The 24233-nt window shown below is 51.3% G+C and overlaps 2 protein-coding genes across 2 annotated transcripts in view; one reads left to right on the top strand and one right to left on the bottom strand.

Annotated features, from left to right (window-relative positions):
- ITGB3 (integrin subunit beta 3) overlaps positions 1-3195 on the bottom strand; it is a 43162-nt gene extending 39967 nt beyond the window's left edge. Inside the window, exon 1 of the mRNA XM_084615633.1 lies at positions 2923-3195. Coding sequence (XP_084471759.1) covers positions 2923-2986 — 64 coding nt within the window. The 5' untranslated portion in view covers positions 2987-3195. The remainder of the gene's footprint in view (positions 1-2922) is intronic.
- Positions 3196-18703: 15508 nt separating this feature from the next.
- RPRML (reprimo like) lies at positions 18704-20128 on the top strand. Its single transcript, XM_084615418.1, has one exon. It carries the CDS (start codon positions 19138-19140, stop codon positions 19471-19473), a length of 336 nt encoding a protein of 111 aa, XP_084471544.1. The 5' UTR covers positions 18704-19137; the 3' UTR covers positions 19474-20128.
- Positions 20129-24233: the final 4105 nt, after the last annotated feature.

Below are 24233 nucleotides of genomic sequence, written 5' to 3'. Positions count from 1 at the left end.
CCCCTGCAGGGCATTGGCACTGCAGAGCCACCTATCTGCCTTCTCCCTGACTGGATGGGGGGCTCTGCTTGTTCATTGGTTCATGGTGCAGTCAGCGCTCTGGCTGCCCGCTGACAAACACAGCGGGCTGAGTCTCCAATGTCTGACCCCTTGTGTCCTCATTTACACCTGGGCAAAGAGGGCGTAAAACTCTCCCCATGCAGGGAGCAGAGAATTCAGATCTGGCAGCGTTTTATCCCCGGGCAGACTGGCTAGCCACTGTCCCGGGCACGGGAGTCAGCATTGTATGCCAGTGTCTGTTACCTGCCCAAGAACATTAGTTGGAGCGGGGGCAGGGGTAAATTAGGTGGGATGCCAGCAGGAGAAAAGGAGTCATATCCCCAGGCGGCCGCCTGGTTTTGCTGGGTACTATAGGGGTCATGATGAGCTGGGAGATTGTACCCTGGAGGTTCTGATGAACCATGGTAAGGGTGGAGCAAAGTCTGAGTGGTTTGAGATGTTAACAGACCCCCAGAGATGAGATTGAACACACGCGTTCCCCGACTGCATTACTAGCATAGTGCCCCAGCGCTGAGACAAGACTGCTGCACGGAATACAAAGGGGGGTTCTTTATAGCCTCTGCTGGACACAGACAGCCCCGGTCCTTTCTGGGCCTCTAGCTCCCAGCCTGTGCCGCCCCAGTTTCCGCACACGTGGTCTCCCCGAAGTCCTGGCCCGGCCCAATCCGCACAGAAGAGACTGCTAACTCTGCAACAGGCTATCCGCAAAGGGTAACCCTCCCCCCAGACCCTAACCATTCTCTGTGGCCATGCACCTCGTGTCGCCATCTACCCCAGTGCCAAGCAGGTGGCAAACGCTGCCACTCGGCTCTCTGGGGGCAGGGACTGGCTTCCTGTGCTGTTTGTACAACACCTACCACAACACATGGAGTAAATAATACGGATGATTCTGGTTCACCCAGTCAGCTCGCTGTGGCCACACTCGACCCAAAGCCTCGTTGAAAAACCTGGCCAGCCAGCACATCGGAAAGCACAACCTGTGTGCCCCATCTAGACTTACCCCTAGGCTCCAGCTGTGGCATAACTGACACCAAGGGGGTTTTATTGCTGCCAAATAATTAATGTGCAAGAGTTTTCTCACTGTAAAATCCTCAGTAGAGACATGGCCTGGATAGTTTTATTGCCTGGTAGCCAGGCAAGGCCAGCTGTAAACCCTCAGGGAAAACCAAAGTGCATCCAGCGGCCAGTGCCTGGGCGGTTGTTATCCCATGGTAAAAACACACCTATTTTGTCAGGCGGCGTGGGCAGAAGTCAGAGGTGATGTGTCAGGTGCAGGTCTCATGGACTCACACCCATTCACCATCGTGTAACTAAGTCTCAGCTGGTGTGCGATACACACCCAGAGGGCTGGAAGGGGGCAGGCTGCATCACCATAGCCCTGCTCTCTGTGTCTGGCCCTGTGTAGCCCGCATGCACTCAGTCTTCCCCTGGCCCAGGAGTGCTTGACAGGACCTCGCAGTGGGTGGGTCAGGAGCAAGAAACTCAGCACCAGCCCTCTCAGCGCTGTCAGGCCTGGTCAGGATGGGGGGTAGCCTCAGGGGAACAGCAGGAAGGGCTGAGATGGGGCGTGGGAATGGCCGAGGAGAGACCCAGCCGAGTCCTCCGCACACGGCTTTGCAGCGCAGGGATTTGGGACCCAGCTCTCGTGTGATGCTGGCTTGTTTCACCAGGAAAAACCCAAACATGGCAAGGCTCTCTGCCACCTCTGCAGGAGCTGCCCTGTGCATGTCCCAGTATGCTTCTTTCCTGCACAGAGGCTGGGAATATTCCTGCTAGACAGAGACACAGCCAGACATGTAAACCCACGCCCAGACACCAAACCAATCACAAGGGAAGTGCCGATCCACACTCATGCCGATGGTGCCGCGCCATTGCGCAGCACCACACACCAAACACACCCACACAACACGGTGCAACCACACGTCACTAACCACACACTTCCACACGCACGCCAAGGGTGCAGTCACACGCCAACCCACAGCAACACAAATGGTGCAATCACACATCACAAAACACTTCCACACACACGCACCAACACCAACGGTACAACCACACATCACCAAACACACACTTCCACATGCACACTGAGGGTGCAGTCACACACCAAACACACACACACACTGGGACTCACAGATCCTAGAGTTCGGAGATAGAAAGGACTTATGGGGTCCCCAGTCCATTTCAGGGGCCAGGGCAGGTTAGTCCCTGCACACACCTCAGCTAGTTTTAAAAAGCCCAAACAAAGGGGCTCTGGTACCTCTGGCTCTTGCCAAAGCCAAGCCTTCAAAACTCAAACGATTGGCTTTAAAAACACGAGATTTTAAAAACACTCAATTCTGGGGTTCTTCTTATTTCTCTTCCGGGCGTGGGGGGCGGGGGGCGTCTTTGGGGTCACCTTTCCCAGCTCTCCCCTGCCGCTGTGAGGCTTTTAAAAAGTGAGTCTCATGCAACCCCTTGAGTGCAGGGGCTTGAAGAAAAGCACCGGCTAAAGTCACGAGCCGTTGCAACACCTCGCTGCCTGGGGAGGACACCTCAACCTCCTGTAGCCCAGGGGCTATGCAGACTCCTGGGGCTTTCACCCAAGCAATGGCCCGCTCGGATCTGGAGACCTACCCAACTCCTAGCGCCTCAGTGTGCGGAGCATCGAAACGCACACACCCAATAGGAGCTGAATACGCAGAAACACAGAGTCAGGTACCTACCCCCCCCCAACGCACACCCATCCCCTCCGGCACAATCTATGCATCGCTGGGAGCGGAGCAAACAGAGTTTGCAACCTTCCCCCCCGGGGCAATGCCGGGCACCGGCCACCCTCGTGCCCGAGGGTAACCCAGCGCGACCCCCGGAGCCCGGGGAACCTACCCTGGAGTCCCGCAGCGCACAGCGCCAGCACCAGGGTCCGGAGCGCCGGGCGAAGTCCCCGCATCTTCTCCGAGTCCGGACTTCAGCGCTGGGAAGGCGGCGAGGGCTGGAGCCCGGGGCTGGGACGGCCGGAGCTTTTGAGCCACCCGGGGGGATGAATCATGAGGCTGAGGGCCTGAGCCGCACGGACGTGCTGATCCAGAGCCCGGGCTGCCTGGAGGAAACTCCGCCGTCAGCTTTGAGTCAGCGACTGCCCCCGCCTGTCTGCCTGCAGCGCGGCGCTCCTGTCTCTGCGTCCGTCTCCTCCCAGGGCCTTATAAACCCAGCCTGGCTCCGTGACCGCCGGCCTAGCCCCCGGGCTGCAGCCACTCTGGGGCCAGAGCCTGCTTTTACACCCTGCACCCGCCCCAGGAGCGTCTCCCTGGGTTTCTTTTCTGCCTCTGCTCTAGCTAGAGATAGGGCCTGGATCCAAACCCTTGGAGTCCAAATTCCGGGGGAGGTCAGATCCAGATGCAAAACACCCAACTCTCTTCTGGCTGACACTGGTGTAAATCAGGAGTAACTCCACTGAAGTTAACGGAGTGATGCTGCTGTCAAGCTGGTGTAAGCGCAGGGGGGTCCGACTCAGGGTCTGAACAGACAGGGGCTTTGAGTTTGGATGCAGCCGTCCCAAAGGTGGAGGAAGTTTAAGATCTGGTTCCGAACTTTGGGCCTGCTTCGCCTCCTATCTGCACCGGTTTTACCTCGTTGACAAAAGTGGAGTCGCTCCAGATTTACACTGATGGGAGATTTCAGAGTAACAGCCGTGTTAGTCTGTATTCGCAAAAAGAAAAGGAGTACTTGTGGCACCTTAGAGACTAACCAATTTATTTGAGCATGAGCTTTCGTGAGCTACAGCTCACTTCATCGGATGCATGCCGTGGAAACTGCCTCAGACCCAGCTCTACTGTGGGGAAGTAGCCAAACTTTGGGGGGGGCTTGTCTGATCTGGGGAAATCTCTGACCTTTTGGATCTGCCCAGAGTCCTACCTGTCCTCGGCGCATGGCTGGAAGGGGCCAGTGCCACAAGGAAATGAACCTCTAGTACTACACCCCTGCACAGTCCCAGGGTGCCCTGCCACTCCCCCAGCAGCTCCCTGGCACTGGCAGGTTCAGCCTTCCCTTGGAAGGATGCAGTCTGGGGCCAGTAGGGGCAGGGACAGGGAGCAGCCCCTGTGCACAGCCCCGGGATGTGCTCCATCACTCACGGTCTGTGACTCAAAGCCGGGTATCTTTCCAGAAGTTACCGTCCTGCTCAGTCAGCGCTGCTGGGCCGGGTGCAGGAGTTACTGGGCGAGATGCTCCGGGCCTGTGCTATGCAGTGGGTGAGACTGGGTGATGCAAGCGATGAATCTGTATAGGACTGCTTGCCCACCCCACCTCTGCCCTGTGGTGTCCTTCCCTGGGGCACCGTTTACCTCTGTCTGTCTGTACCGCACCTAGCACAGGTAGCTAGATGCTACCCTAACAATAACAGGAGGCAGGGTGAAAGAGAAGGACACATCTGTTTTCCTCTTTCTCCAGCCCTTCCCCTTTCCAAGCTGCTGGAGCACTTGAGTGAGGATGAGTTGTCAGGCAGATATGCCTCATGCCAACTCAGCACACGCGTGGCCGGAAAATCAGAGATCTTAGTCCTGCAACCACCTGCTTGCCACAGCCTCCGGAGTGATTTAACATCCGCTCTTTCGAAAAGGAGCCCAAATCGCCACCACAGCTGGGCAAATGGATGGTCTGTGTCTTTATCAGCGTTTTTTATATTTCAGGAGCAGCTACCGACCAATCAGGATCAGGGCCCTGTTGTGCTGGGTGACTGACACACACACTGACACCCCCCCACACCCGCCCCCCCCCAGCATGGGACACTGAAACTGAACTCAGCCCTGGGTCCAAGTGGCTGGGAGTGGGTACTGGAGAAAGAGTCAGAGAACATTTGTAGGTGCAAGGACAGAATAGCTGGTGCACCAGATTAGGGGGGCGGGAACCCCTGATTCTATTCCAGGCTTTGCCACTGCCTGTTATGAGATGTTGGGTAAGTAACTTCACTTTCATCTACCTCTATTTTCGCTCTTCTCCTTTGTCTAGTTGGACAGTAACTTCTTCAGGACAGAGACCGTCTCTCACTGTGTGTCCGTCCAGAACCCAGTATGCTCCAGGCCTGATCGCGACCTTTGGATTCTACTGTAATAAAAACACTTCCATACAAACGTGTGATCAAAAAGTTCAGGTTGCAAAGTCCAGCACTTGGCAGTTAGGAAATGCCAGAACGAAGGTTGGACTTTCACTGGCCCCCTTTGTGCGTATGGATGCCAACGATGCAATCTTTAATGACCTGATCACATACTATTTTGTTTGCCATTGGACCCTCCCTCACTGGCTCAGTGCACAGAATGGACAGCGCTCACAGAAGAGGCAGGTATTTGACATTTCTTTGTATCCTGCTCATTCAAAGGGCAGCCCAGGTCTTATTTAACGCACCCCCTCCAAAACCGGCACTCAATCCAGAATGATTAATTTCCCCCTGGATGCTTCTGTTGGGCGTTCACCAGAGTACCCAAGTGCTTCACAGACATTCATGAATTTATCTTCACAACCTCTTCACATGAGGGGCTGCCGTTAGCCTCGTTTTTCTGATGGAGAACCTAAGCCCAGCGAGATTAAGGCCCACAGTGTCCACTAATTTAGAGCGCCCAACTCAAGAGAACTAGGGCCTGGCAATCTTCACAGGATTTAGCATTTTTACCGTGATATGGTCAGGGCACAGCTCCTTGTGTCTTCTGCTGCAACTGTGAGCATCCAGCACTTCTGCACCTCAGACACCCCACCTGTCTCAAACTGGGCACCTAGACACCAAGGAATACACCATTAGTGACCACTGGTGAAACGTTTGATTTAAGTGACTCGCCTGGTATCATCCAGGAATGCAGACAGGGATAGAATCCAGTTCTCCAGAGCAGCAGTCAGCTGCCTTAACATGAGACCATCCCTTCCCTTCCTGCAACCCCCTGCCTCCTTCACTACACACTTTCCAGCTTTTGCAACAAGCGAGGCAGGAGTCTTACCGACAACAGTCTCCCTCCCTGCACCGCACTGATTTGTCTCCAGGGCAGCTCCCATCTGTGCACTGAATGAGGCAGGGGTCTGGTGGAGAAATGAGCATGCAGTCATGTAATTAAAGATGGTGTCCTAATGCCTATGCACAAGGGAGCTGAATTAACCTTGCACATTGTTTTGTGTGTGTAATTTCTTATTTTAAAAAAGCAGAATGCAATCCCCAACAATTCCGTCGCGTGGACCCAGATTGGCACCCACATAGGTCAGGTCATCAGCATGGCCACTTGGGCTAACAGAGTAAGCGGTAGCAGTTGTAGGTTGTTCTCCTCTATGAATCATAGAATCATAGAATGTCAGGGTTGGAAGGGACCTCAGGAGGTCATCTAGTCCAACCCCCTACTCAAAGCAGGACCAATCCCCAATTAAATCATCCCAGCCAGGGTTTTGTCAAGCCTGACCTTAAAAACTTCTAAGGAAGGAGATTCTACCACCTCCCTAGGTAACGCATTCCAGTGTTTCACCACCCTCCTAGTGAAAAAGTTTTTCCTAATATCCAACCTAAATCTCCCCCACTGCAACTTGAGACCATTACTCCTTGTCCTGTCATCTTCTACCACTGAGAATAATCTAGAACCATCCTCTTTGGAACCACCTCTCAGGTAGTTGAAAGCAGCTATCAAATCCCCCCTCACTCTTCTCTTCTGCAGACTAAACAATCCCAGTTCCCTCAGCCTCTCCTCATAAGTCATGTGTTCTAGACCCCTAATCATTTTTGTTGCCCTTCGCTGGACTCTCCAAATTTTCCACATCCTTCTTGTAGTGTGGGGCCCAAAACTGGACACAGTACTCCAGATGAGGCCTCACTAATGTCGAATAGAGGGGAACGATCACGTCCCTCGATCTGCTGGCTATGCCCCTACTTATACATCCCAAAATGCCATTGGCCTTCTTGGCAACAAGGGCACACTGTTGACTCATATCCAACTTCTCATCCACTGTCACCCCTAGGTCCTTTTCCGCAGGACTGCTGCCGAGCCATTCGGTCCCTAGTCTGTAGCGGTGCATTGGGTTCTTCCATCCTAAGTGCAGGACCCTGCACTTATCCTTGTTGAACCTCATCAGATTTCTTTTGGCCCAATCCTCCAATTTGTCTAGGTCCCTCTGTATCCTATCCCTACCTGCCACTGTATCTGCCACTCCTCCTAGTTTAGTATCATCCGCAAATTTGCTGAGAGTGCAATCCACACCATCCTCCAGATCATTTATGAAGATATTGAACAAAACCGGCCCCAGGACCGACCCCTGGGGCACTCCACTTGATACTGGCTGCCAACTAGACATGGAGCCATTGATCACTACCCGTTGAGCCCGACAATCTAGCCAACTTTCTACCCACCTTATAGTGCATTCATCCAGCCCATACTTCTTTAACTTGCTGACAAGAATACTGTGGGAGACTGTGTCAAAAGCTTTGCTAATGTCAAGAAACAATACATCCACTGCTTTCCCTTCACCCACAGAACCAGTAATCTCATCATAGAAGGCGATTAGATTAGTCAGGCATGACCTTCCCTTGGTGAATCCATGCTGACTGTTCCTGATCACTTTCCTCTCATGTAAGTGCTTCAGGATTGATTCCTTGAGGACCTGCTCCTTGGTGGAGGATGAGACACATGCTTTGACAGTGGGTTTCACAGCTAGTTGCTGACAGCAGATGAACAAAGAGAGCCAGGAGGCCTGAGTTCAAGTGCAGGGTCTGGAAGGGAGTGTGGACTAGTGGCTATAGAAACCTTTCTGCCCTGTTCCCCCATGTGATTCCTGCTCCTATCCACCCCCACGTTCTAGCATGCACAGAACTCTGCAACAACTTGGGAGGATGCAAGCTAAGTGCATGGGCAGAGCTACCAAGGGGCCTGGGCCAGCAGGGAAGGGCGGCAGGCCACTAGTGTGAGCAGCCTGTGAGCGACTGACTCTGCCTGGTCTCCTCTCCAGGGCACCGCTTTTCAAAACACGCACCCTGAACCCTCATTGGTTCCCTCGGCTGCCCCGTGTCCTTTCCATGGTGTTCTGGTGCTGCCCCCTAGTGTCCTCATGTGCATACTGCTGCTGAGCAGATGCAGAAAAAAGTCACTGGGCAAAGTGTCTGGCCTCACACCGACTTTTTGTCCTGTTGATTATAACCCCTTAGTGCTGGTCTTACACGGCATTTCCAGTTAATTCCCTCACTTTAAGCACTAAAAGAAAAGTAGCAGGAATCCTGCAAGTGTCACGGTAACATTTATTACCCGCAATAGTAACACTGTAAAGACTTTAATAGTGTCAGCTGGCTGGTGTTTATGGAGATCGTCTTTAGGCAGAGACACCCCACTGAGGCCTTAAAGACCCCAACTCCCTCTGTTTGAAGAACTGCGGGGTGTCCTGAAAAGGGGAGTTTGGTGGCCTGGCCAATCTTTATTCAGCTTCCCAGTCCCCTCTGAGGTCATAGAATCATAGAAATGTGGGGCTGGAAGGGATCTCGAGAAGTCATCAAGTCCAGCCCCCTGTGCTGAGGCAGGACCAAAAAACCTAGCCCATCCCTGACAGGGATTTGTCCAGCCTGTTCTTTAAAACCTCCAATGACGGGATTACGCAACCTGCCTTGGCGGCCTGTTCCAGAGCTCAACTATCCTGAGAGTTGGAAAGTTTTTCCTAATATCTCACCTAAATCTCCCAGGCTGCAGATTAAACCCATTACTTCTTGCCCTACCTTCAGTGGACATGGAGAACAATGGATCACCGTCCTCTTTGTAACAGTCCTTAACATATTCAAAGACTGTTATCAGGTTCCCCTTCGCTGTCTTCTTTACTCAAGACTCATGCCCAGTTTTTTTAACCTTTCCTTGGAGGTCAGATTTTCTAACCCTTTTATTATTTTTGTTGTTCTTTTCTGGACTCTCTTCAATTTGCCTACATCTTTCCTAGTGTGGCATCCAGAACTGGATGCAGTACTTCAGCTGAGGCCTCACCAGTGCCGAGTAGAGCGGGACAATTACCTTCCGTGTCTTACATATGACACTCCTGTTAATACAGCCCAGAATGATATTAGCTTTTCTTGCAATGTATCACCCTGTTGACTCATGTTCAATTTGTGATCTACTATAGCCCCCAAATCCTTTTCAGCGGGACTACCACCTAGCCACTTGTTACCCATTTTGTAGTTGTCCATTTGATTTTTCCTTCTTAAATGAAGGTTTGCAGTTGTTTTTACTAAATTTCATCTTGTTGAATTCAGACCAGTTCTCCAATTTGTCAAGGCTGTTTTGAATTCCAATTCTGTCCTCCAAAGTGCTTGCAACCCCTCCCAGCTTGGTGTCATCTTCAGATTTGATCAGCATGCGCTCCACTCCATCATCCAAATAATTAAATGAAAATATTTAATAGTACCGGACCCAGGACTGACCCCTGTGGGACCCCACTAGATCCACTTCCCAGTCTGACAGCAAAACATTGATAACTAGTCTCTGAGTACAGTCCTTCAACAGGTTGTGCACCCACCTCATAGTAACTGAATCTAGACCACATTTCCATAATTTGCTTATGAGAATGTCATGTGGAACTGTGTCAAAAACCTTATTAAAATCAAGATATATCATGTCTACAGCTTCCCCCCATCTGCTAGGCTAGAAACCTGTCAAAGAAGGAAATTAGGTTGGTTTGGCATGATTTGTTCTTGACTATTATAATCCTATTATCCTCTAGAGGCTCAAAAAATTGTTTAATAATTTGTTCCAGTATCTTTCCAGGAATCAGTCAGGACTGGTCTATAATTCTCTGGGTCTTCTTTGTTCCCCCTTTTAAAGAGAGGTCCTAGATTTGCCCTTCTCCAGTCCTCTGGGATCTCACCCATCCTCCAGGAGTTCTTGAAGATAACTGCTAATGGGTCCGAGATCGCTTCAGCTACTTCCTTATGTACCTAGGGTGAATTTCATTGGTCCCTGCTGACTTGAATACATCTAACATATCTAAATAGTCTTTAGCCGGTTCTTTCCCTATTTTGGCTTGCATTCCTTCCCCCTTGTTGTTAATATTCATTTTGTTGACTGTCGGGTCATCATTAACCATTTTATTGAAGACCGAAGCAAAATAGGCCTTAAACCCCTCAGCCTTCTTGATGTCACCAGTTGTTAGCTCTCTTTCCCCATTAAGTAGAGGATCCACACTTTCCTTTATCTTTCTCTTGCTGCTCATGTAGTTATAGAACCTCTTCTTATTGCCTTTATGTCCCTTGCTAGTGTAACTCATTTTGTGCCTTAGCCTTTCTGAGTTTGTCCCTATGTGCTTCTGCTGGGCTTTTGTGCTCCTCCTTAGCAATTCATCCATGTTTCCACTTTTTGTAGGATTCCTTTCTGATTTCCAGGTCATTAAAGAGCTCCGGATAGAGCCATACTGGCCTCTTCATATTCTTCCTATCTTTCCTTCGCTTGGGGATAGTTTGCACTTGTGCCTTTATATTGTCTCCTTGAGAAGCTGCCAGTTCTCCTGAACTCCCTTTTCCCTTAAATTTCCTTCCCATGGGACTTTACTTGCAAGTTCTCTGAGCTTGCTAAAGTCTGTTTTTTGGAAGTCCTTTGGCCTTAGTCTGCTGATTTCACACCTTCCTTTCTGTAGGCTCATGAAATCTATTGTCATCAAATTGCCTTCCACCTTCAGAGTCACTACCGATTCCTCCGGTTGGTCAGAGCCAAGTCTAAAATGGCCGTCCTCCTGGTGACTTCCTCCACTTTCTGAAACACAAAACTGTCCCCGGTATGCTCCGAGAGCTTACTGGGACTTCTGTTTTGCTGTATAACTTTTCCAACAGATGCCTGGGCGGTCAAAGGCTCCCAGCGCTATGAGGACTCGTGTTTTGGATCTTTCTGATGTTCGTTCTAGAAATGCCTCATCCCCCTCCTCTTCCTGATTTGGTCATGCTCCATCTTCCTGCCTGAAACCTGCCCTGGACCGGTTTACGATGCTGTGTCCCTATTTGACTAACTGGTGCAGAAATGGCTTTGGGATCCAGCAGCTCTGCACATCTGACAACTGCCCTCTTGGCTGGGACCCCAGGGACTGAACTGGGGACCTCCAGAGCTAAAAAGACTCGTAGGTCCAGGTTCGGCTAAAAAGCCAAGCCACCCCCTCCCCGTCGCCCACTGGGGGCTGTAACAACTCCTGTGGCTCAGCCCAGAGGGGACACGGTGACACACACTCACCAGCTGGCTACACACGAACTTTGCACTGCACTTTGCGATCCTTCAGGAAGGAAGTTTCATTGAGGGCTTGGATTTTAAGGTCAGCAGGGGCCATTGTGCCAGAAACGCTCGGCCAGTGATTCGTGCATCCAGCCAGACAACCTGTGGTTGAACTAGAGCATCTCCATTAGAAAATCAATCCGGCCTTGCTCCGAGGACTCCAGAGACTGTAGCACACCCACGGTGCAGTGGGTGGCTCGGCACGTCCCCTCCTTATGCGGAGTTATTCATGCCGAGGTGTTACGGGGGCATGTGCAGAGTGTGCCTTGGGCAGCGGGATTGGCATCCCTCTGCGTTTCCCTCACCCGTCCTGGAACCCGTGCAGCAGAGCCCCCCGTGCTCCTTAGCGCACACCTAGAAGAGGCAACGCAGGGGTGGCTTGAGGCCTTCCCCTGCCCTCAGGAGCTGCGCGGGACTTGGAGACGTCTCTTCCCCCCTGCCCCATTCAGACACAAGACTCCTACCCCATGGCACCAGGTCCTCCCTGGCCTACAAAGCATCTGGCCAGACCTGGTGCCCCACAAAGCTGACCATAAACTCCCTGGCAGAGACACAAGGACGGCTGTTGCCAGGCTGCAGCCACCAGAGGGGGCAAAAGCTTCTTGAATTGGGAGTGAAATGAATGGAGGGTTAGAGAGAGCTCCTGCGGCACTATCCGATCCTGTAGGGACAGCTCCTTCCACACCCGGGATTTACCCCCCAGCGCGGCCTCTAAATTCTGATGGTGAGGTGGGCTTCGGACCAGGCTTTGCTAAGGGATCGCCACTCTGTGGGCGGGGAGTCTCAGCTCTGGGCTGCCCAGGGTGTCGGGGGGGGGGTGCAGGACACTATGTTGGAGGGAGGGGCAGGGGGCGGGCAGGGGATTCTCTGCCATCTGATGCACGGCTCTGGCTGCAGTCAGGGGTCCTTACTCCATCACTAGGCTGGCAATAAGGGGCGGAGTCCTGACCACTCACAGCGTGTTGTGCACCAGTTGGGATGTACCTCATCTGTCTGAAGTTTGCTCTTTTTAGCCCCGTTGCACCAGCTCCTGATGCCCTGTCACAGGTGGGTTGCAGAAATGAGCAGGAACAGCTCCCAAGACCTCCCCTTCTGGGCAGAAGTCTGACCTAGTGGTTGCAACGCAGGCATCGGCTCCAGAACCCAGGCGCTGTACAAACAGGTCACGAGAGACGGCTCCTGCCTCAGACAGCTTCCAATCGAAATAGACAAGAAGTGGGGAAACTGAGGCACAGGGAGTGAAGTGACTTGCCCACGGTCATGCTGCAGGTCAGTGGCAGAGCCAGGAACAGAACTCAGGTCTCTTGACTCTTAAGCCAGTTCCCTTTCCTTAATCCAATTACTGAGACTGTCAGCTCTTTGGGGCAGCCACTAGCTTTTTGTTCTGTGTTTGTGCAGCCCCCAACACAACTGGGTCTTGATCCACGGCTGGGGTCCAAGGTGCTACTGCAATAGCTTGGGATGGCAGGTGCTGCAGGAGGGCAGTGTGCCATTAAATCTGGGCTGGTGCCATATACTAAACCTCTCTGGCCTCCTTCCCTTGTATTAGGGAAAGTAACTGTGGTTTTAGTCTCCCCGGCCAGCCAGGCTCAGAGCCTCTGGGTAGCAGCAATGCCTTGATAGGTGTCAATAAAAAGACCCTGAACAGCAGAAGACCAGGCCTTTGTGAGGGGGAAGGCTGGTCTTGTGGCTAAAGCACGGGCTGGTGAGTCAGGACGCCTAGGTTCTTTTCCCAGCTGTGCCAGTGACTCCCTGCATCCCCTTGGTGGGTCTTCTCATAATGGTCCCTTCTAATCTTGAGATCTATGAAGGGAACTTCCCAGAATTTGCCAGCCGCAGGGAGAGCCAGTGAGCTGGCAGGAACTCGATCCTTCCCCAGCTCCAGGGATCTGTGACAGAGGATTTTCATACCAGGTTAGCTTCTTGCAGGGAGTGATCCCCGATAACCCCTGATCGTCGCACACAAAATGCTGGAATGAACAAAACATTTGCTCAATGCAGGAAACCCCACCTTGTACATCCACCCTTCGCTCACTGTTGGAGGACTGGCTGGCCCGTGGGACTGGTACTAGTAGACAGGGTCAAAGCAGGCCTGTTGAGAGACATTTGGGGCCCCACCCCCACCCATTTCACCCCAGTTACAGACATGTTAGGCCGCCCTGAGTTCAGGGCCCACATACAATGTCTCCCCTCCCCATCAGCCCTGGGTCAAATGCTGCTCAGTGTGGCAGTGACCAGCTTGGCATATTGTGGTCTGGAATGAGCTGGTCTTAGTCAGATGCCTATGGGGACGGTGTCATGAGGCGCACAGTCCCAGAGCACCCCCCACAGCAACACCGATCACTGCAGCACTCCTGCCTCAGTTTCCCCACATCCATTTTTAGTCTCCTCCCGCTGGAGAGGTGCTTTGCTGCAGTGACTTAGGCCCTCCAGTTAAGTCAATACCAAAACTCCACCCCCACCACCCCCACATCCTGGGGTATCCAAATACAAAGCAAGCAAAACACAAAGCCTTTGCCCCAGTAACCAATTGGGCCCAGCCCCATCCTTCCCCAGGGGTCTGTCCTCTTTCTGCTGATTCAAGCACTCTTCTGCCCACCCTCTGGGCTCAGCTTTCACCCTGCCCACGCTCCTTTCCCTCCCTGCCCTCAGCCCCTCCTGGGATGGGATCCTCTAGTTTGCTCCCTGCTCTTCCTGAGCCTTCCTGCCTGGAGCCTGCCACACACTCCTGCTGCCTTTTGCACTTCTCTGGCCCTCTGCTCTGCTGGGCATCCTTCCTCTTAAGCCCAATACCAGCCCAGGGCAGGACTGACTGGCCCCAGGCCTCCTGGCCCCTGTGGGGGAAGCCGCCTTGTTCCTGGCAGGCTTCCAGTTTGTGGAACGTTGCCACTAGCATGGCAGGCCCAGCACGGAGGCCAAGGAATGGGTGGGTCATGAGGATGAGGAGGATTGAGGAGACACATTGGATGGGGCAGGGTGCGGTGATCTTGTGTTGCTGCTACTCACGCCAACCCTGGATGGGATAACTAGAGGCCTCCAGGCTCCCGGGCTGTCAAGCTGAAACTCATCACAAACACATTTAAAAATAACAGCAATCATAACTAGTAACCCGTTACTGGAGATGGGTGGAAACTGGCATCAAGATGTCTCTATTGCCACCATGACCAATCAGTAGCAGGGATAGACCTCAGGTCGTCCTGCTCCGAAAGCCCAGTCCCCACCCAGTCCTGCTCCAAAAGTCACTTGAGCTAAAGGAGAATCTCCACTAAGTGTTAGCAATATAGGGCTTATGATATGCAGTTGAGCATTACTGATTCCATCCAGTAGGGGGCAGTGGTACACATACAATCTAGCCTGTTCACTACAAAATGTAATAATAACCAATGGCCGGTCTTTGCCCTTACAGTCCTGAAGCTTTCAACTCTCACCTGTCCTGTCAAGGTGTTTATTGGCCCTCAGGATGAATCCCATGGAATAACAGTAGGACCCAGATCCTCACATCAGTGGAAGCGAGGTGATTAAATACCTTTAAGGATCTGAGCCTGGTTTCCTGCAAAGCCAGGGCCAGTTTATGCAGGAGCTGTCTCTGCTTTGGCTGCTCCAAAATCCTGATGTGGCGTATGGATGGGAGACTCTGCAGCATAGCACTTGACCTTGCTTCCCTTCTCTGAAGCCAGGGGATGTTTTGCACCATGGTAACAATCCCAGGCTTGCACACTCCTGTCATCGGATTGGATGCAATTAAGAAAACTTTGGATTCAACTTTCAGGGGCTGAAGCTCCTGCTTCCTTAGGGACTCTTTTTATTTTATTTTTTTTAAAAAAGGAAAGGTGAAAGGATACCAGCACAGGAAGCATTTCTTAGCCTAACATCAATGTATTAAAAAAGCCCCCAAAGGGTTCTCGCTCTGCATTGCTCACCAGGCTCTGAGATTAATCACTTTGCCGTGAACTTTAAAAAAACTTAGCACTTTAAAGGTGACCTGCAAAAAGGGTCTGTGCCTCTTTTGTGCTTCTTAACGATGGATGGAAGACTGGTTGGGATTTTTAAAAGATTTTATTTCTGTCTGGATGGCCAAGACTGGGCATTCCTGCTTTGATTGGAGGTCTCCTTGGAAGACTCAGAGATGCTCAGCAGGAGCTTTCAGAGTTTATTTCTCCAACGTAGCTTTTCTCCCAAAAAGTTGGAATAAAAGGCTTGAATCCTACAAAGACTTAGGCATCGGCATTCGGTATGGCTGAGAATAACCCCAGTTAAGCGAATGGGACTTTGCTCCCATGTAAATGTAAATGTGTGCATAAACCCTGGAAAAGATACCAGCTTTTTAACTTCCCTGCGTATGTGTTATATCCTAACTAGAGCTGGGAGCCACTCTTCATCTGAACCGTTTCTTCGCTGAAAAATGCAAACCTGGGTTGACCGAAACGTTCTGTGAATTTGTGTTGAATTTGCCAAATTGTTTCAACAGGAAAAAAAAAAACACTTAAAAAAATCAGAAAAAATCAAAATGTTTTGTTTCTACATTTTCACACCAAGACAACTTTTTCTTTAGAAATTTACCCCCCTGTTATTTAAAAGCTAAAACCCCTACAAACGACAAGAAACATTTTTGGCTGGGGTTGAACATCCAACTCCAAACCATGTGTTGGTTTGGGATGGTCAGTGAATGGAAAAATCAGTTCTTTGCCCAGGGCTAGTCATAACCCTCCACATTCTCCGGCAGGCAGGTCTTCATGTAGACAAGGCCTGAATAGCTAATGTTGAAAAACAAACAACTAAAAAATAATTTTTTAAAACTTTCAGGCCTTCTCTATCTGCCACAAAGAAGCAAAGACAGGCACGAGTCCCATACCTTTCCAGGTTACAAATCACCATTAAAAGGAAAGGAAACCTCCCCACTTAATCCTTTCCCACCTTGCTGCCAAGTTACTGTTCACCCTCCCTCAGCCAGTAATCTTCAGTCCCTTCTCAACAACCCCTCACTGTTAAATCTCCATTAACCCTATTCTAAAGCCTTCTGCATTCCGCACACGGCAGAATCAGCCAATAATTATAGTAACAATAAGGAGAAAGGCTTGTCTGCCAACCCCAAGCAAATAAAAAATAAACCATGACAAAGCCAGCTCTGGAAGGATTCTCCCCTTTTATGGTGCCCCAGCGTGTTCACCGTGAGCTAATAGGCTAATGCTAACCAGCCAGCTGAGAGCAGACATCGAGGGGGAGCTGCTTGCGAACACGAAGTGTCACCTGGTTGGTAGAGAGAGGTCTGACAATGGGGAGTCCTGGATTCTAGTCCTAGGTCTAGGGGGAAGTGTGCTTTTCAGGGTCAGAGCAGTGGTCAGGGAGCCAGGACTCCTGAGGTCTAATTCTCAGTTGTCCTTCACCTTGCATAGCCATTGGCACCTGTGCCAAACGCTCTCAGTCTGATTGGGTAGCACTTCGTGCTGGTGTAAATGATAGCACCGGGTGCAGGGCAGTGTGGAATGGAGCCCCTGGTTTTTATTCTACTCACTGCATGGCCTTGGAGCCAGTTGCTTAGGCTGAAATTTTCCAAAGTGAGCAGTGATTTGGGGGTGGGTCTCTCTATTTTTGGGTGCCCGGATGGGGACCCCAAGGTGACCCAAGTTGGGTACCTAAAAAACAGAGACGTCCCAAATCAGTGGCTGTATTTGACAATTTTGGCCTTAAACTGCTCTGTGCCTTAGGGTACACTGCAAAACCAAAACCGCGCCAGCGAGTCTCAGAACCTGGGTCAACTGACTCGAACTCACAGGGCCTGTACTATGGGGCTGAAAATAGCAGTGTAGACGTTCTGGCTCAGGCTGGAGCCCGGGCTCTGAAACCCAGCACGGGGGGAGGGTCCCCGAGCCTGAATGGGAACGTCTACACCACTGTTTCTAGCCCAGTAGTGCAAGCCTGAGTGACCTAGTTGACCCAGGTTCTGAGACTCACTCTCGCGGGTCTTGTTTTGCAGGGTAGATGTCCTGCTGGTTTCCCTATCTATAAGACAGGGATAATAGCTCAGATCCTGAGAGGCGTCAGTCATGTTTATAAAGGAATTCCCAAGGCTCAGCGGAAAGACGGGATGGAAGATCAAAGGGATGTAGGACGCAAAGCACAGACTGTGGAGATTAACCCTGCACCAGTGGGTCTGTCTCCTGGGGGATTGAGTTTACTGGTAACCAACCCCCCCTCCCTAGGGAATGGATGTGACGCGCCAGTCCTAGGAAGGTTATAATAAATTCAGGCTATAGACAATGGCTGGTCCTGCTCTCACCTCTGCCCCCAGCATCTGCATCAGCTGCCTCTGGATTTGGTCCCTACACGGATTTCAGGGGGTGGGGAGCTGGTCTGTCCCACCCACTCAGTCTCTCCTGGGGATGGTCAGACACAGGATGCCCCTAACAAGAATGATGGAGCAGCAGAGTCCAGCCAGTGGGCCAATGCATCCCCCAAAATAACAGACCGGCGCCCGAGTCCCCTCCGCTGGTGGCAGGACTATTGGGGGGGAGGGAGGGGACCTCATGGGAATGGGGTCTGGAGATAGGGGGTAGCTACCCCCACTTCGAAGCTGCTTTCCTAGCCAGGGGAGGGAGGGAAGGGGTCTTGGCATTGCTAGGACCCACCTGCAAATTCTTATTCCATTCCCCACCTCTTCAGAACACCCTCTGCTCTCCTCCGTCCCCTTGTCAGCCCATTTCTTCCCTCTGCCTTCTGCTCTCCCCCTGCCCTGGCTGGTCTCTGCTCCCTGTCTTCCCAGTCCATCCTGGGAACTGGACAGGACGAGGGTCCTGTGAACAAAGTAGCAAGTGGGCATGTGGTTAAGGCTGATATAATGCACATGCCCAAGGCAGCAGAGCTAAGGGTATGTGTATAAGGGGGCACAGCAACCTTCATTGTGCCCCCTCTAACTTCTGAGCGCTCAGCTTGGCAGCCTTAACATTCCTGGCAGGTTGTTTTTCAAAGCATGGGAGACCCAGTGCGGGAGACATAGGGGGCACAGCCCTTGGCTGGGGGTCCAGAAATGGGTGGGATGGCACTGAACTGGGGGAGGAGGGATGTGAGGGAGGCAGCGATGAGCGGGCAGCAGGGAGTGGGGATGGGGGCCAGGAGTGGGGAAAGCCATGTCAAGGGATGGGAGTTCAGGGGTGGGTGGGAGACAGCAGTACCCAGCACTAGGCATGTGTGTCAGGATTAGGCGGAGGCCAGCACGGTCTGGGCAGTCAGGAGTGGGAGAGGTTAGCAATGAGTGGGGATGGTGGGGGCTAGGAGTGGGTGGGGGGCATCACTGATCTGTAGGTAGGGTGTCGGAGGGGGAGGGGGGCAGCAGTCCTGGGGGACCAGAGAGGGTGGAGTTGACAAGTGATGATATTTTAGCACCACGTAGACTTTCGATTGGAACTTGCATTTGTTCAGTTCCCAGCCTGCAGGATTCAGCATCTTCTTTCTGTGTTAATTTCACGACTGGGAATGTGCATCTCTGCTTTGCTTTCCTAGAGCACTGGAGAGAGATTAGGGATTTTGCGGGACCAGGGACGGGGTAAATTGCAATCTCCTGCCTGTTTGCTTGTAGATTTCCCCTCCCTGTACCCCCCTTGCCTTCTCTCTCTGCTCTGTTTGGGGGCTCATGTTTATAATATCCTTGCACAGAGGAATCAGTGAGTGAGACATCTCTCAGCTATGCAAATTGGCTGCCTAGTTGCTTGCTGCCTTGAAGAAGTTTCTCCAGTACCTGACGCTTCACCGTGAGGAGAGTGAGGTAGTGACGAATCTACCTCAACCCCTGTCTTGGCTCCAAACCAAAAGTGGCTTTTCTCTCTCCCCTTGGGTGGAGATTCTGGATGAAAACAGCAAAATGAATGGGACCTTTTTCAACCAGACTGTCATGGAGCAAGGAGTTTATTCCAACAGGACCCAGGACCTAGGCACTTTGATGGGTTGTTGCAATGGCACCAGCTCGGTGGTGGCCAGCGATGGTGGGTCCTCCGTCCTGCTGCCCGACGAGAGGAGCCTCTACATTACACGGGTGGTCCAGATTGCTGTGCTCTGCATCCTCTCCTTGACTGTGGTGTTCGGGATCTTCTTTTTGGGCTGCAACTTGCTCATCAAGTCGGAGAGCATGATTAACTTTTTGGTCAAGGACCGCAGACCGTCTAAGGACGTGGGAGCTGCCATCATGGGGCTGTACTGAGAGGATACCAGGAGTCTGTAGGCAAGTGAACGGTATGGAATTCTGGTCGAGAAGTGCAATCCCATGCACATGGGGGGCCGGGTGTGGAATCCGGATTTGTTGCAACATGCTGGTGTACAGGGTAAATAACCCTTCTGTGCTGAATGAAAGACGTGCTGGTGAAAGGGACGGAGACATCTTTCTGGCCCTGTGTTAAGCACAATAATAAAATTGTCATCCTAATGTTGCATGCAGAAATGTGTTACGTTTTGCATGAAAACTTGCAAAAACAAAGTGAAGGTCTGGAATCTTTTTGGCTGTTACCTTGGATACTGTTACACGTTTCTTAAGGCTTTTTTTAAAACAAAACAAAACAAAACAAAGCAAAAAAAGTGAACTGTGGTGTGCAAGCCAATTAAATGAAATGTTTGTGGGGGCAGGGAAAGTGGGGTGCTCTTTGAGTCTTAAAGCCAGGTCTGCATGCTAATGAATGTGCCTGTCTGTTTCTATTTCGCACCTCAAGCATGGATCCTTTTGTAAATCAAGAATTTTGTAATTGGAAAAGCATGTTCTTTTTGTTGTTGTTTTTAAATGCCTGAGATCTCCTTGTCCATGAACTGGGATTTTCTTTTATTTAATTAAATTTAATTGTTTATTTACACTATATTGAAAGAAGAAAAGGGAAAAATAAACAAAAGCATGGTTTTGTTCTGGGACCTTTTTTGAATGTGACATTGTTTAATCCTTGGGGTTTTTTTCTGTAGTTTTGAAAACCAGTGAAAGTTGAAAAAAACCCAAAAAACTGTTTCAAATGATTTCGCAGTTGTCTTTATTTTGTGTGTGTGTGTGTGGATTTTTTTTCAATGACAGCTCCAGAAGGTTAAATACCCCCCTCTTACTTTTGCAGTTGAACTCACATTTTAAAAAAATATGATTGAAACTCAAAATACCACTGTCTTGGGTCCCATTGACTAATACATTAACTGGGAACTGTTTTTTCGGGGTTGCTGCTAAATCGCTGCCAAGCACCGAAGCATAAAGGTTCGGCAAAGGCAGCTTGCAAAGCAAGATTCTGAGTTGAAATCTGCGTTCTCTGTGATTCTTGTAAAGCTGTCAAAATCCGGATATGTGAGTGAAAGGGAAGAGATGACAAAAAGGACTCCTGACCTTTTCACTACAGTGAAATGATTTCTCGGAGTGTGGGCGTAGGCCTCCAAATATGCTGGTTACTGTCTCCCTTTTGTGGTGGGGATGTGATACCGGTTAATGGGGAGTGGGGTAAAATTAGGATCTGTTGCACCAGTGTAAAACTGGAATAACTCCACTCTGGATTCACCCAAGCTGTAACTGAGATCAGAACCGGCTTATCATTATGATGGCTGACCTTTGATAACACATTTCCCCCAGGGATTCCAAAGCATATTAGTGAAATACCCTAATGTGAAATATGACTAGCGCAGTGCTAAGCCTGTTGCTCTCCAGCCTGTGGGATGCAATGAGTTCGTGATGACCAAGAAACTATGGCAGAAGAACGGGGATGTCTGTCTTCTGACACCCCTCCACTCCACTGAAACTAGCTAACAACTAGGGGCCTCATCCCATTGCACTTTATGCAGCCTCAGGCACTGCTGTTACTCTGAGAGTGTTTTACAGCCGCTGTGCACAGAGGCAAGGGGCTACATGTGGTGCAGGGCAAGGCGAATCAGGCCTGGTAGGAATTTATCCTTCTCCCCTTGAAATCCATGGAAAAGTTCCCATTTGCCTCAGTTGTATGCAGGATCAGGCCCCAAGGCTATGTACTCTTCTGCTTTGCATCCTGCATTATCATTTACATCTGTGCAAAGCACTACCAAAATCAGCAAGGTCGCCGCTGTGTGCTGGTGGGCGTCGGCAGGGAATAATGTAATATATTACACCCACAGTGTCTATTGTTTGTGGTGGGAATGCGATCCTGGCTAATGGGCAGTGGGATAAGATTAAGGTCGATTATACCAGTGTAAATCCAGAGTAAACTCCAAACTGGAATCACCTGATCTGTAACTGAGACAGACAGTGCTGGGCAATGGAGAATTAAACCCAATGCATATTAAAGCCCTGATTCTGCAAACCCATAGGCATTTGCTTCACTTCCCTACCGTGAGTATTCATGGGCTTATTTTTAGTAGCGAAGTGAAGCAAGTGCATCATGTTTGCAGGATTGGGCCCTATGGCTGCAATTGGGTTTCCATTTTAAACTGGATTTTGGCCCCTTTGCTAAAATCGATCAGCCTCACACCTGGAAGGTGACAGATGGTGCTGAGGTAGAAGTGGGAGTTAAAAACCCCTCTAGTATTAAGAAATGCAGGAAATGCTGAGCTGACGTTGCGGTTCCCAAATAAGGCCCCTAAACCACCTTAACTCTCACCCGTAGCGATGCCCTGAGGAAGTCAGAAACTTGTCACAAACTAGTTAGTTTCTCACTGGAGCTAAAATATTCCCCTTTTAGCTGGATGGTGCTGGTGCCTTTTTCTGGTGATACCCGGCACCCATCAGATCATTCCGCAAATCCCTGATTGGCCAAGCAGCACCTGGAAGGCAGCATTCCCAGTGCTCTGCTGAGGGCAGGTTTCTGAGACACACTGCAGACACCCAAGGGTCGGGTCCTATGATTCCACATCTCAGCCAAAAGGAAAAGGAGTACTTGTGGCACCTTAGAGACTAACCAATTTATTTGAGCATAAGCTTTCGTGAGCTACATCCGATGAAGTGAGCTGTAGCTCACGAAAGCTTATGCTCAAATAAACTGGTACATCTCAGCCAATTATCCAAATGTCTTTAGACACCAGGTTAAGCGCGTCTCTGTGTTTTTCAATCACCTATGCCCAGATCATGCACAGGGAGAGAGCGCACGGGAAAAGAGCAAGTGTCACTGTGGAGACCACTCATCACACGTGTTGGAGTCACGTGTGTAACCATCAATAACCCAATGCTCTCCGAGGAATGTTTTCGATGCTCTGCATAGAGGAAGGCATTGCAGAGTTACAGTGATTTGAGTTTGCATTCCAACATATGTGAGGGGAGGGGGATTCCCTTTTAACTCTTAACTGGCAGGGAGGAGGACAGAAACCCCAGACACGTGCCTGCAGCTTAACAGGAAGTTTGTAGGGGAGCGTGGTTACACGTTATTTATTTATACACAGGAGCAGCCAGAATGACACTCAAGCTCCAGGAAGGATTGTTCCTGCCCCGGAGAGATTGCAAGGTCTCATTGCACAGGGGATGAATGGAAACTAGAATTGCCTTAGCAGCTGTAGCCGGTGACAGTTCCCAAGCTGTGTGAGATCCTGATCTCCCCAACACTGGGGTCAGGGCTGTGGGACACCACTGGGCCTGATCCCCCTGCACTGCGTGCCAACACTTCCCGCTGGGCAGCGGTTCAGCTCTCACTGACACTGGTTTACGTCAGTGCACTACACTCCCCTGGGTTCAGCCTGGCCCAGCTTGCCGCAGGGCCTGAGTGGGGTGGCAAAGAGGGCCCTGCGCTACGTGTGTGCCCCAGTTCTCATGGGGGCAGAGGGTCTGTTTGCTTTCCAGCACAAGTTCAAGCAGCCTTCTACCTTCAGGAGGCCATCCCGGGGATCACGCTTCCTGGCTATACCCACTCCCTCCACATTCAACCCAGGGTGCACGGAAGAATGAGTCCCAAAGGGCAAAGTGACTGGCCATCGCTACCATGTGAGCATGGCAGCATTTCGTACCCGCTTGGGAGAGGTGCCAAGGCCTAAGCAGTCACTAAGGCGCCCGTCCGTGGTAGGCCAGGCCTGATGACTATAGGTGGGTCCATCAGCATGAGTTTGGAGTCAGGCCTGGCTGTTTGGGAAGCTGGAGGGAGTGGAGCCGGACTGCGCATGGCAGAAGCCTGCTGGGGGAATTTCGGGCCCTGCTGAGCTGCATTCGCTACAGAAACAAGCTGCGGTGACTGTCCGAGTGACGGTATCTCAGCCGCTTCCGACAGCTTTCCGAACCCCATGCCCGGCACGCGACGAGCACCCGTGGCTGTGTGTGTGGTAGATACACTACTCACATTGTGATTAACACAGCTCCTTGTCACGGAGTCCCCGGGCGATGCTCTGGAACTGCTCCCCAGGAAGCCAGGCAGGACTCTGGGGCAGTCTCCTCTCTGGGAGCAGCCTGTCTGCAGGACACACAGCTCACACGGCTTCCACCTTCCTGGGTCTGACCTCGGAGCATTCAGCATCCTCTGCCCCTCCATGCGCTTCCCACAGCCAGTCCGCCCAGGCGGGGTCCTGGGGAAGCCAGAGGGTCCTGCCCCCCAACTCCGCAGTCAGACGTGACTCTCAGCCAGCCAGTAAAACAGAAGGTTTATTAGACGACAGGAACATGGTCTAACACAGAGCTTGTCGGAGCAGAGAACAGGACCCCTCAGCTGGGTCCATTTTGGGGGGCAGTGAGCCAGACAACCACGTCTGCACTTCACTCCTTGTCCCCAGCCAGCCCCAAACTGAAACTCTCTCCAGCCCCTCCTCCTCTGGGCTTTGTCCCTTTCCCGGGCCAGGAGGTCACCGGATTCCTTTGTTCTCCAACCCTTTAGCTCTCACCTTGCAGGGGGGAAGGCTCAGGCCAACAGTTGCAAGGAAACAGGGTGTCGGCCATTCTCTGTGTCCAGACCCCTGCCCACACCTGCCCGCTAAGGCTCTGCAACGATCATACACCCTTACTCCACCCCCTAGATACTTAAGAACTGCATAGGGGAAACTGAGGCACCCCCACAATATTCAGAG

Source organism: Lepidochelys olivacea (assembly GCF_965140295.1).
Source record: "Lepidochelys olivacea isolate rLepOli2 genome assembly, chromosome: 27".
Classification (NCBI taxonomy): domain Eukaryota; kingdom Metazoa; phylum Chordata; order Testudines; family Cheloniidae; genus Lepidochelys; species Lepidochelys olivacea.
Note: the sequence above shows the minus strand (reverse complement) of the source record. Positions and strands in the feature narration are given on the sequence as shown.